Here is a 14,186-nt window from a genome sequence, read left to right on the forward strand (position 1 = left end):
CTCTAAAAGTAATCCACATTGTGGACCTGCAGGTTCAATCCTGCCCCTAGCTAAAAGAATCTGAGTTTCCCCAACCCTGCACCGAGTGACTCCAGTTCTCAGCAGGGCGGGGGGGGGGGATTGCATTAATAAAATAAATAAATACGGGATGCCTGCTACAGTTCTAACTTAAATCATGACAGGAAAAAGACAAGGGTATTGTGAAAGCCCAGAAAAAGCAACAAAGAAAATACATGGAACGCTGAAGCACCTCTGGTTGTCCTGTGAGGACCGTATTCTCTACACTCGCTCCCGTCTCCATGACAAACACTTTCACTCTGTATTGGGTGATGACACCATTTGGTTGTCGGGGCTTCATCCAGGTGATGGTCATAAAATTGGCTTCTATTTCCGACACGTTTAAGTTGTGAACAGCACTCGGAACTTGAAAAGGGAAAATTAAAGAAAAATAGTTTTAATGACAAGATATTAGACAGTTATCTAATACTTAGAGGGTCATTTTCAAAGGCATTTCCACAGGTAAAACAGTGCTTCACCTACAGCAGTGGCTTGAAGCATGGACATAAAAGAGCAGAGGTGTTTCTGGGGGCAGAGTTTGGACTTTTCCTCGCATGCTTTTGGATTTTCAAAGTATGCACTTAAATTTCCTAGATGTCCTGTACCCAAATTAGCGGCTGTATTCGTGTGTGGGTAGCATTAGTGGGATCATTTTTCAAGAGAATATATGCATGTAGGATTGCTTTGCAAATTGCCTCTCTTATGCTGGCTGTTACAAAATCACCCCCTTAATGCGCTCTGTAATCACAGCCCCAACAGATTCATTTGTGCTTGTTTGGAAGAAAAGATGAACCATAATGTTTATATATGGAACTATTTCAATGTCAACAGTCCCAGGGAGGAAGATATATTTCCATTAGTGTAATCACACTGAATAAATCTGAAATTAGAAAGCCATATGAAAAGGAGATATTATACAATAACTGTACAAAGGATTGAAAACTTGAAGGGTGGCACTACAGCTTGCAAGTTTCAAACTTGGGCCCAATTCATCACTTTTGTGACTGTTACCACTGTGCCCAAACTATGCATAATGGGGCGGATTTTCAGAGCCCTGCTCGCGTAAATCCGCCCAAAACCGGGCGGATTTACGCGAGCAGGGCCCTGCACGCCGGGAAGCCTATTTTACATAGGCCTACCGGCGCGCGCAGAGCCCCGGGACTCGCGTAAGTCCCGGGGTTTTCGGAGGGGGCGTGTCGGGGGGCGTGTCGGGGGGCGGGCCCGAACCGCGCGGCGTTTTCGGGGCGTCAGGAGCGTTCTGGGGGCGGGTCCGGGGGCGTGGCTACGGCCCGGGGCGGCCCGGGGGCGTGGCCGCGCCCTCCGGACCCGCCCCCAGGTCGCGGCCCGGCGCGCAGGAGGCCCGCTGACACGCGGGGATTTACGCCTCCTGGAGGGAGGCGTAAATCCCCCGACAAAGGTAAGGGGGGGGTTTAGGTAGGGGAAGGGAGGGGAAGGTGAGGGGAGGGCAAAGGAAAGTTCCCTCCGAGGCCGCTCCGATTTCGGAGCGGCCTTGGAGGGAACGGGGGTAGGCTGCGCGGCTCGGCGCGCGCCGGCTATACAAAATCCATAGCCTTGCGCGCGCCGATCCAGGTTTTTAGCAGATACGCGCGGCTCCGCGCATATCTACTAAAATCCAGCGTACTTTTGTTTGCGCCTGGAGCGCAAACAAAAGTAGGCTATTCGCGCTCCTTTTAAAATCCGCCCCTAAGTGAATTAGGCTTACAAAAGAGTTTGAGGAGGTCAAATAAGATATCTAAGGTTCTTGTTTGGGTCATGCGTAACTGTGCCAAGAGGATTTCATAGTTAATGAAATAATACCTTTCCTATGAATAATAAAAAATGAAAGAAACACATGCTAAGATTCAGGTCATGGAGGCAAGGTACAGTATGGTGTTTTAATGCTACAATAATTTGTATAATTAGTGTCCATTTTTCTTGATTAAAGGTCTGTGATGTACAGCCCGTAACAAGACGGCACCCATGGAGCAGGAAGCATACATTCAAGGACAAGGAGGGGACACTATTTTAGTCTTTCTGCTGTTAGAGAAATTGGAAGAACAAGAACCTAGACCAGTGATTCCTAAACCTGTCCTGAGGACCCCTAGCCAGTCGGATTTTCAGGGTAGCAGCAATCAATATGCTTGAGGTAGACTGCATGCAAATTTATCTCAAGCATATTCATTCTGGATAATCTGAAAATCTGACTACCTAGGGGTCCCCCCAGGACAGGTTTGGGAACCACTGACTTAGACACAATGGGGTCAAGCCAGGACTAAATTAGCCTGTCCCTGGTGACAGGGAGCTGTCTGGTTACCTTACACTCCTGCAGGGCATCCCTGACCTGTTCTGGTAACCTCCCAAGAGCAAGCCGGGTTTTCAGGATATCCACAAGGAATATGCATGAAATAAATGTGCATATAATGGGTCTCCAATGTATCCAAATGTCTCTCATGCAATATTCCTTGTGGATATCCTGAAAATCCAACTGGCTATGGGATTTCCAGGACAGGTATGGGAAGTCCTGCTTTACTGTATGGCAGATGAGAAAAATAATGGTAATATTACTAAAGCTATTAATGCAGTCATCTCCATGAAGTGTGTACAAGTAACATGCAGACCTAATTCCACAAAAGTTCCATAGAAGCAAGACTGGTGCTAGTGTTTTTGCTTCTACATGCATAAAAACATAAGAACATAAAATATGCCATACTGGGTCAGACCAAGGGTCCATCAAGCCCAGTATCCTGTTTCCAACAGTGGCCAATCCAAGTCACGAGCACCTAGAAAGTACCCAAATATTAAACATATCTCAAGCTACAATTGCTCATTAATTAATAACAGTTTATGGATTTTTCATCTAGGAACTTATCCAGACTTAAAAAAAAAAAACCATTTACACTAACTGCCATAACCACATCCTCTGGCAATGAAATCCAGAGTTTAACTATGCGCTGAGTGAAAAGTAATTTTCTTTGATTTGTTTCAAATGAGCTACTTGCTAAATTCATGGAGTGCCCCCTAGACCTTCTATTATCTGAGAGAGTAAATAACCGATTTATATTAACCTGTTCAAGTCCTTTCATGATGTTGGGGAGACCCGTACTGGAGAAGGTTTTCATGGGTAATGATCCAAATCACAGTGAACCTAGAAGATGTGGTAGGCCTGATTGACAAACTGAAGAGTAGTAAACCACCTGGACCAGATGGTATACACCCCAGGGTTCTGAAGGAACTCAAAAATGAAATTTCAGACCATTTAGTAAAAATTTGTAACCTATCATTAAAATCATCCATTGCACCTGAAGACTGGAGGATAGCTAATGTAATCCCAATATTTAAAAAGGGCTCCAGGGGTGATCCAGGAAACTACAGACCGGTTAGCCTGACTTCAGTGCCAGGAAAAATAGTGGAAAGTGTTCTAAACATCAAAATCACAGAACATATAGAAAGACATGGTTTAATGGAACAAAGTCAGCATGGCTTTACCCAAGGCAAGTCTTGCCTCACAAATCTGCTTCACTTTTTTGAAGGAGTTAATAAACATGTGGATAAAGGTGAACCGGTAGATGTAGTGTACTTGGATTTTCAGAAGGCGTTTGACAAAGTTCCTCATAAGAGACTTATAGGAAAAGTAAAAAGTCATGGGATAGGTGGCGATGTCCTTTTGTGGATTACAAACTGGCTAACAGACAGGAAACAGAGAGTAGGATTAAATGGACAATTTTCTCAGTGGAAGGGAGTGGGCAATGGAGTGTCTCAGGGATCTGTTTTGGGACCTTTACTTTTCAATATATTTATAAATGATCTGGAAAGAAGTACGACGAGTGAGGTAATCAAATTTGCAGATGACACAAAATTGTTCAGAGTAGTTAAATCACAAGCAGATTGTGATAAATTGCAGGAAGACCTTGTGAAACTGAAAAATTGGGCATTGAAATGGCAGATTAAATTTAATGTGGATAAGTGCAAGGTGATGCATTTAGATAAAAATAACCCCTGCTATAGTTAGTTACACAATGTTAGGTTCCATATTAGGTGTTACCACCCAAGAAAGAGATCTAGGCATCAATGGATAACACATTGAAATCATCAGTTCAGTGTGCTGCGGCAGTCAAAAAAGCAAACAGAATGTTGGGAATTATTAGAAAGGGAATGGCGAATAAAACGTAAAATGTCATAATGCCTCTCTATTGCTCCATGGTGAGACCGCACCTTGAATACTGTGTACAATTCTGGTCGCCGCATCTCAAAAAAGATATAATTGCGACGGAGAAGGTACAGAGAAGGGCGACCAAAATGATAAGGGGAATGGAACAGCTCCCCTATGAGGAAAGACTAAAGAGGTTAGGACTTTTCAGCTTGGAGAAATGACGGCTGAGGGGGGATATGATAGAGGTGTTTAAAAATCATGAGAGGTCTAGAACGGGTAGATGTGAATCGGTTATTTACTCTTTCAGAAAATAGAAAAACTAGGGGGCACTCCATGAAGTTAGCACGTGGCACATTTAAAACTAATCGTAGAAAGTTCTTTTCTACTCAACGCACAATTAAACTCTGTAATTTGTTGCCAGAGGATGTGGTTAGTGCAGTTAGTATAGCTGTGTTTAAAAAAGGATTGGATAAGTTCTTGGAGGAGAAGTCCATTACCTGCTATTAATTAAGTTGACTTAGAAAATAGCCACTGCTATTACTAGCAAAAGTAACATGGAATAGACTTAGTTTTGGGGTATTTGCCAGGTTCTTATGGCCTGGATTGGCCACTGTTGGAAATAGGATGCTGGGCTTGATGGGCTTGATGGACCCTTGGTCTGACCCAGTATGGCATGTTCTTATGTTCTTATGTTCTATCATATCATGCCTCAGTTGTCTCTTCTCCAAACTGATCAGCCCTAACTTCTTTAGCCATTCCTCATAGGAGAGCTGTTCCATGCCCTTTATCATTTTGGTCGCCCTTCTCTGCACTTTCTCCAGTGCACCTATATCCTTTTTGAGATGCGGTGACCAGAACTGTACTCAATATTCAAGGTGTGGTCTCACCATGGAGTGATACAGAAGCATTAGGACATCCTCCATTTTATTTTCATTCCCTTCCTAATAATTCCTAACATTGTTTGCTTTTTTGATCACCATAGCACACTGAGCCAACGATTTCAATGTATTAGCCACTATGACGCCCAAATCTCTTTCCTGGGTGGTAACTCCTAACGTAGAACCTAACATTGTGTAACTACAGCATGGTTTATTTTTTCCTATATGCAACATCTTGCACTTGTCCACGTTAAATTTCAGCTGCCATTTGGAAGCCCAATCTTCCAGTCTCACAAGATCCTCCTGCAATTTATCACAATTTGCTTGAGATTTAACTACTCTGCATAATTTTGTGTCATTCGCAAATTTCATCACCTCACTCATTGTACCCCTTTCCAGATCATTCATAAATATATTAAAAAGCACAGGATAAAGTACAGATCCCTGAGGTACTCCACTGTTTTACCTTTTTCCACTCCGAAAACAGACCATTTAGTCCTAATCTCTGTTTCCTGTCTTTTAACCAATTTTCAATCCACAAAAGGGCATCACCTCCTATCCCATGACTTTTTAGTTTTCTTAGAAGCCTCTCATGAGTACTTTGTCGAATGCCTTCTGAAAATCCAAATAAACCACATTTACCGGTTCACCTTTGTCCACATGTTTATTCACCCCTTCAAAAAATGTAAGAGATTTGAGAGGCAAGACTTTCCTTGGGTAAATTCATGCTGACTGTGTCCCTTTAAACCATGTCTATCTAAATATTTTGTGATTTTATTCTTTATAACGGTTTTCACAATTTTTCCTGGCACTGAAGTCAGGCTCACTGATCTATAGTTTCCCAGATCAGCCCTGAAGTCCTTTTTTTAAATATTGGGATTATATTGGCCATCTTCCAGTCTTCAGGTACAATGGATGATTTCAATGATCAGTTGCAAATTATTTAAAATAAGTCTGAAATTTCATTTTTTAGTTCCTTCAGAACCCTGGGGGGTGTATACCATCCAGTCCAGGTGATTTACTACTCTTCAGTTTGTCAATCTGGCCTACCACATGTGAACAATTACAGGCACATTTTCAAAGGAATTAACTGTGTACAACTAACATACTATTGAGACAATTTTCAAAAACCATTTACGCATGGAAAGTGCACTTACACATGAATATCCTATGGACAATTTAATGGCATATATTGTAGCAATTTTCAAAAGCCCACTTACATGAGTAAAGTGCATTTACTAATGTAAAACCCAGTTTTAAGCATATAAATGCTTTTGAAAATCAGGCCATTACTATGCTGCCCCCTCCTCATTCTGTTTTAACACAGAATTTTTGTTGTTTTTCCAATAACCAACACACAATAGAAACTGTCAGTCTCATGCTCTGTCCCCAGGCCCCCTTCCCAGCCAATAAAAGCCCTGCTAGCTCTGGTGATCCAAACTTACTCCATCTGCAGGTCCAAAACTCCTAAGCCGGGCAAGAATGATCCTCAGGTTCTCCTGCTCCACCAACCAATATGTAAAGATGGTGCCAGCTAGTCCTGTAGCTGGCAAGCACTTCCTCTATGCTGATCTTGTGCATCACAAAATCAGCATAGAGAAAGTGCCAACCCCATGAGTCTGGAATACCACAGGGCTGGCACAGAGGATGAGCAGCAGACCAGGCTCCCTCTTCTGCTCCTGGTGGAATCCTGTCATGCGGGCCTCTCCTTTCTTCAGCCGCTGGTGGGATGGGATCCACCGGTGACCTCACAGGCCTCTCTCTTCGGTAGGATGAAGTCCACCGGCGGCCGCATGAGCCTTGATCTTGTTTCTTTATTGGGCACTTTCCTCACTTCTGCTACCACCGCTGTCCATGTCCCCACCCCCCGCTCTGGCTATGCCTCCCTGTGCACTTGCTTGGTTTGCAAAACCAGTAGCACCGGACTTGCATTGAAGCCTCAGCTATGCTAAATAGATTTTTTTTAAAAAATTAAAATGTCATTTGAGTCTGTAGAAAGAAATATTTTTATAAATATTATTAATTTTAGCTACTATAGACTAGCCAAAAGAAAGCTTGAACTGTAGAGTAATCCAAGTTATTTCATATCACTAGTAAATACAGAAACAGAAATATCACAGCATTAAAAAAAAATATTTTGACACGATTCAGGCATCTTTGACATCTGCTCTAAATTCTCCACAGGCTAAAAGTTTTATTGAAGAAATGAATGTACTTGAAGGTAATTTAAATATAATAAGGATAGAAGAGGGAGTTTGGAGGGGGTGGAAGGGTTATGGGAAATACAGAGAAATCACTTATAATCTCTGAATTTATTGTTTCCTGCTGCATACTGCCACCTTGTGGTAAAATGGTGCAATGGTTCTCAGCAGAGAGCAGCCAGGAAGTGAGCCTTTTATGAATCCCATGTTTATGAAATCAGATGTAAATATGTATGCAGCTTGAAATATGTTACACATTATGGTTGCTAAACTTGCTATGTGGATTCAAAATGCACACAAATGATTATAGCAGTGGTTCTCAACTCAGTCCTCAGGACACACATTATCAGTCTAGTTTTCAGTATATCCACAATGAATATGTATGAGATAGATCTACATGCACTGGATTCATTATATGCAAATTTATCTCATGGATCTTAGTTATGGATATCCTGAAACCCCAATTTGGCTGGGTATATCCCAGGGATTAGGCTGAGAAATACTGGATAACATATGTCAGAAAAAAATGCTATAACCAGATTTCTTGTCATTTTTTGATGCTGTTAGCTTTCACTGGGAAGGCAATGAAATCTACCTCAAAACTACCATTTCTGGATCAGATAATCAGTCCATATGGCTGAATGATTGACAGTGAAAGCAAACAGGAAAGCCAATGCCCATAAGATCAGATCTATGAAAATAAAATGGGTCACAGGCTTGGATGTGGAGAAGATCTTAAGTAAAGCAGCAGTGTTTCCTATACATATTACAGGAAATAATTTTTAAGTGACCAGGAAGCTGAAAGGGGAATGGCAACTGCAAACACCTCACCTGTTCTGGGGAAAGTTGGCAGAGCTTTGGTTTAAGCACTTTTCTAAGCTCAGAAGAAATCGCAGACAGCAGGGCGAGGTATTTTCATCCTTCTCCCACCCCTACCCCCCAAAATACACAGACCAGGTGAAATTAAAAGCATTACCACTTCCCCGTTTTTTTTCTCATCATGCTGCTGCTTTTTTTTTTTTTTAAGGCCCCTCGGGGTGATATGTACAGCTCTTAGCATGACCAGAAAAGGTCAAGAGCCGGACCGCTTCACTGCTGGAACCACAATTATTTTCTCTTTCAACAGAACTTAGTCCCAAACGTTGGGTTGCTCGGTTGTAAACTCCCATCAAAATGTTTACATCTTATCCACTGCAATGGTGATTACCTTCTGCCGGAGTGAAAACCGTAACGTTGGCTTTAGGCCCAGTGCCCGCACTTGTCTCCCCACTGATGTAGGCATCGTACGTTGTGAAAGGTACAAGATTGGTAAAAGTAAACTTGAGATCTTTCGTGCTGTTATCCATGATGCGACCTATGGGGAAGGGCCACATGTCAGTAGAAAGATAACGCAGCACATTTCACCAAACAGTCAATATCTGAGAAACAGAGATGATAACTAATGCGTTATTTTTCGTAACGCAAGAGTTTACAATATGCTCACTCATGAACACACACACACACACACAACAAATGTTTAGTGCTAAACACGTTCCTTGGCTGTCAGCAAAATGGGGCAGAGACCGTTATAAAACAAATCGTTCATTGTTTCCTCTTCTGAATAACCGAAGGGGTATCTGCTTTGGCGTGTTGCCTGACTTTCAGATTAGCTGTAGAGTGCCAAACACTTTTCACAACAAGGTGCCACAAATATACATTGCAAATGTAGGTAGGAAAGTGACAAATCTAAACCCAGAAGATGAAAGGGGAATTTCCCCAGAGCTCCAGGAGGTGCAAGTTAAGTGAAACGCATCTGCTTGGTTCTAGCAATTCAGCTCCTGATTTGTATATTAACCGTCATTTAAAATAGTTTTTTATTAATATGGCGACCTGGTATGCTCTAAATATGTTCTGAGTTTGTTTTTAATGTTGCCCTATGCTGGCTCCTTCTCTCCTTTCATGCGGCTGCTCTTGTCTTTTATTTGCATGCGTCATTGAATAAAATATATTTGTCAGCAATAAATGCACAAAAATTCTGGGATTAAAATTTTCCCTACTCGGGATAAACCTGCACAACTGCACTACAGGCAGAGGTGTGAGAACTATGGGACTGCGAGACTTAGAAGGATACAGTATGCATCAAATTTAACTTCAGACAGAAGGAAGGTAAAATGTGTGAAAAAAGCCTACGAGTCAGTTTGCTTTCATAGGTTTTTTTAAACAGCAAATCTTTTGCCCAGTGATTTTATTTATATGCATTTAATGTGTGCTATTTTCACACAGAGTACACTAAAAACAAATTAAACATGAAGTGAAATATAAAAACCAGAAGAAAAAAGGAAGCAAAACGAAACAAAACAAGGTGTGATTTTCTACTCTTACCATGCAGACTTCTAGCACTGGTATGATCCATCTTTACTGTTCCCTACCCACACATTTATTAGGAGATATTACGTTGGAATGGTATTGGCAATTACAGTTATCTCTACTCTGTTTTGGAAACTTTCTTAGGAAGATTCATGAATACTTCAATAACTCAAACTACCAAAGGGACAGAGCTACTTGATTCAAGCAATAAGTCAGCATATACCAAAGTCACCTCTTTGATCCCTGCACGCCTCAAGGATCTCCGGTCCTTAAAACCGTGGAGGATAACTTTAAAAGAACCATGCACGAGTCCATATGCACGTGCACATGAGCATGAATTTTATAATGAATGTGCGTACAGGCGTGCAAAGTATCAAAAACACGTTTAATTTACACATTGTGGAGAAGATTTTAAAAGGTACGCGTACATTTGTGCGCGCACAAATGTACGCCCGATTTTATAACATGCACGTGCAGCCGCGCACATTTTATAAAATCAGGGGTCGGCACGCGCAAGGGGGTGCACACTAGTGCACCTTGCGTGCGCCGAGCCCTTGGGGAGATCAGCTGGCTTTCCCCGTTCCCTCCCCACCTTCCCCTCCCTTCCCTGTCCCGCCCCCCAGCGCTAAAGAACACCCCCCCCCCCCCCGTACCTTTGTTTTGTAAGTTACTCCTGCCAGAGGCAGGTGCAACTTGCACGCGCCGGCCAACTGCCGACGCACGATCCCCCAGCCCAGCGGCCATGCAGAGGCCTCTGGCCCTGCCCCCGTCGCGCCCCCAGACCGCCCATTTTTTCAAGCCCCGGGACTTACATGCGTCCCAGGGCTTTATGCACACCGCTGGGCCTTTTGAAAATAGGCCCGACGCGTGGAGGGCTTTTAAAATCTGCCCCGTGTGTCTATGCTGTACATACATTTGCATGTGGATCGTAGACATGCATGTTTTTCTGCAATGCTGAACTTCCAGTTCTTCTGGGCTGGGCTCATTCAGCATTGCCACCACGAGCACACCGGCTGCTTCTCACCACCAGGGACATGTCATGATTAGCGCCCCTGGTGGTGAGAGACAAGAACCAACTGTTGCCTCATAAGGGAACCTCCACATGATGAAGCAAGTTTGGAAAGGCCTGCAAAGTGAGTTAAATCATGGAGCATCAGACCAACATAGGGTAAGCAGATTGTGGATAGTAGGGTTAGGGACTGAATGGGGGGTATAATACAGGTTGCTAGGAGTGTGGGGATGGGGGTGATGACTAAGGGTGTGCAGGAGGATCACTAGGGGTGCTGGCAGACGTGGCACAGTGAGATGAGTCCCTGATTATATAATACAGCAGCTGTGGGTTTGAATCCTTTGCTAGTGATACATTTCTAATTTGTTGCTGGATTCTTACATTTGTTGTCTAGGTGGCATTATCTTTACTAGCTATTATTTTAATTCCCTATTTTAATTCTGCTGTACCTAGCAGACTTGTGTGGTGTGTAATCAGCTGCACAGTAAGAGGTCTTGAACCAAGGAAATAATAAAATCAGGGTAGAGCTACAGATCAAAGTACCAGTCTTCTGGCTTAGGTCTGAGCTGCTTTCCTGACTCCTAAGTTTGAAAACTCTAATTTGATATAACATTTTTATTTTTTCCTCAATATATATTGCTTTATTTCTATTTTGATTCTGCTCTTGTGTTCTGGATTTTTTTTTTTTTTTTTTTGCCAATAAATATTTTATACTGCTGTTGCTGTTTGTCTGTCAGTCAGTTTTCCTGTCAGTCAAAGAAAGGCGGGACTTTGGCCCTGTGAGGATTTTCATTGGTCCAGGGTCTTTTTAAATACATAGGCGGATAATATGGCTGCCGTCTGGCAAGAAGAGGCCACTAGGATTGTAGGGATGGGGATGGGTACTGCTAAGGGTGCAGGAGGGCACTAGGGGTTTGGAGTGGGGTGGGGACTGTTTAGCAAGTGCAGGGGTCACTAGGGGGACATTAAGAGTGGAGGGGTGGAGGTGGGGATTTTGAAGGGTATGTACGTGCGGTTACTGGGGGCAAATGTGGCATACAGATAGGACAAGATGCAGTAGGTATGGATGGATACTGTAGCAGATGTACATTCTATTAATGACATGATCAATGTGCATGTGTTTCAAACCTTACTTGATGCAATAGTAAAATAGTTGCTAAGATGCAATAGTAAAATAGTTGCTAAGAAGGAAGAATGTAACCAACAGTAACAAGTATAGTCAAGGTCCAATTATGAGCTACAACTTTCCTTGGGACATGTAATAGATTTAAAGGTGGCCCTTAGAGTAAACCACTCTCTTTCTTCCAGAAGGGAGAGATGTGACCTTGTCATACAGTTCCTGTTACTCCCCAAAACAGTGTGTGCTCTCTGTAGTCCCAGAGTTATCCCTTATAAATGATCATTTATTGGAAAGGGTTATTCCGACTGGATGGACTAGCAAGCTGGCTCCCTCAACAATAGGTATCATAGCGGTTCATGGATTGTGCCTGTTCTGGTGTTCTTTCAGGCCTGCTGGCAGAACACTACTTCTAGGTGAAACTAACTCAAGACTTCGGTTGAAAACATAGAAACATACCAATATGGAAGTCATACTAGCAGCAACTGTGCACATTTAACTTTGTGAGGTCCATCTTCCAAAGCATTTAGCTGGATAACTCAGAAGGTATCCAGCTAAATGAAGATTTGGGCACTTATCCAGCTAATTTCTAGCTGGCTAATAAGTTAGCCAGATAAGTTAGGGGCATTCTGGGGGCATAACTGGGAGGAGTTGAGCTAGCCAGCTAGGTTACTCAGCTAACTAAGTCTGGTTGAGCAAAAATGCTGTCCGAAAGTTAGACGGATAAGTTTATCTGGCTAACTTTGCTGTCCGGACAGTGACTGACTATGGACCTCTGTCTGTATTTCTATTTCTCTGTTTAGATTGAGGACTTGAATAAGAAAGCCTGGGAGCATGACATAAAACATCGGAGGAGGCTAGAATGGCTGCGTGTGAGGCGGAATGAAGCCAGAGGTAAGTTCATGATATGGCCATCAGGCAAATTTGAACATGGTCTGTCTACGTACTGCTTCTATCACTGGTCCCACTAATAGCCTGCCTCTTTGCAAGACTCTGTGTCTGCCTTCAGCTTCAACAAATCCTCATGCCAAAACATGTTTTCTTTGGCATTTCTCTGGGTCACGGACAGCATGGCCATGAAGCATGACTTGAAATGCACCCTCAGGCCTAGTATGAAACTCTTGAGGGTGTTGCAACCCACTCCTAAAATTATTACCAGGAAATGTATATGCCCCCTCTTCTAGAAACTAGGTGCCGCTTCATGGCCCTTGATGCCTTGCTAGGTAGACCACACCCCAATGCTAACTAGCCTGACACAGAGACTATCTCCGATTCCATACCACTAACTTGGCACTATGTAGTAAAATAATGCTGAACTGAAGCATCAGGAACTCAAGAAACCGATATATGGTCTTGCCACCACCTAAAAGATATGTGTGTTCCACAACCAGGAGCACTTGCCTTTCTCTACACCTCTCTCAGAAAAGGAATACCCTCTAACTGCTTGAATGATCATGCACATCTCACCCAGGAGCACATGAGAACACAAAATGACACACTAATTTCACAGATGTCATCACCTTGTCATTGTCTGAGAAGGTGGAAGAGGATGAAGATGGCGACAAGGGCCCAGCCTTTTCTGATGATGCAGCTGCCAATGCCACTGCTGGGAATGATCAAAAAGCACCACCTCCATCCCCACTCACCACCACCAGTGGGGGACCCAGCGATGGCAGTCCAGCCCCCTCTACCTTCATGGGAGGCCCTGGACTTGCAGCTGCAGACATCCCTCTCCCCATACCAGTAAGACCTTCTTCCAGTTCTTCCCCAAGACCTAGGGATGCAGGTCCTCAGGCTAGCCATTTGATTATTTATTTTAAAACATGTATTATCTGCCCTTTCTACATTCAGAGTGGGGAACAATATGAACATACATAATCAAAGAATAAGAGAAACTTGACAATACATAGATCATACAAGAGAGAAGGGAATAACATAATTCTTCATATCAGTACATAGATCATCTGAGATGGGGGGGAGAGTAAAAAAACACAGGAAGGGGAATTCATTCTATCAAGATAGTTGTGTTCTGCCCTCATTTCTGGCCACTAAGTGGCACCCTCTGAGGGTGGATGTGTTGGGGTATGTCCATTGTCATTTCAGCTTAGGAACACCTTTTTGAAGTAGAAAATTTTAAGAGCTTTTTTAAAGAATGTTCTGTTTCTGAGACTTCTTAATTCCTTAGGTAGGCTGTTCCAAAGAAGTGGTCCTGAGGAGACCCTCAAGGTGGGTGAGCTTCAGGGATGGGACATCTAATAGCATTAGATTACATGATCTGAGGTGTCAGGAGGTGGTGTGGATATTTATTATAAAGGAAATCCAAGAGGAGTGTAAATTGAACACTGAGAACAGGAGAGATGTGATTACGCATGGGAGTGCTTGAGAGGGGTCTTGCTGCTGAGTTTTGTATGATCTGTAGAAGACAGGT

At 43.0% G+C, this 14,186-nt stretch overlaps 1 protein-coding gene across 1 annotated transcript in view; it reads right to left on the bottom strand.

The window, feature by feature from the left end:
- PTPRQ (protein tyrosine phosphatase receptor type Q) overlaps window positions 1-14,186 on the bottom strand; it is a 414,802-nt gene that overhangs the window by 254,445 nt on the left and 146,171 nt on the right. Inside the window, exons 25-26 of the mRNA XM_029597117.1 lie at window positions 8,494-8,640; window positions 251-423 (exon numbers count right to left, since the gene is read on the bottom strand). Coding sequence (XP_029452977.1) covers window positions 251-423; window positions 8,494-8,640 — 320 coding nt within the window. The remainder of the gene's footprint in view (window positions 1-250; window positions 424-8,493; window positions 8,641-14,186) is intronic.

The sequence above is a fragment of the Rhinatrema bivittatum genome, chromosome 4 (assembly GCF_901001135.1).
Source record: "Rhinatrema bivittatum chromosome 4, aRhiBiv1.1, whole genome shotgun sequence".
NCBI lineage: Eukaryota > Metazoa > Chordata > Amphibia > Gymnophiona > Rhinatrematidae > Rhinatrema > Rhinatrema bivittatum.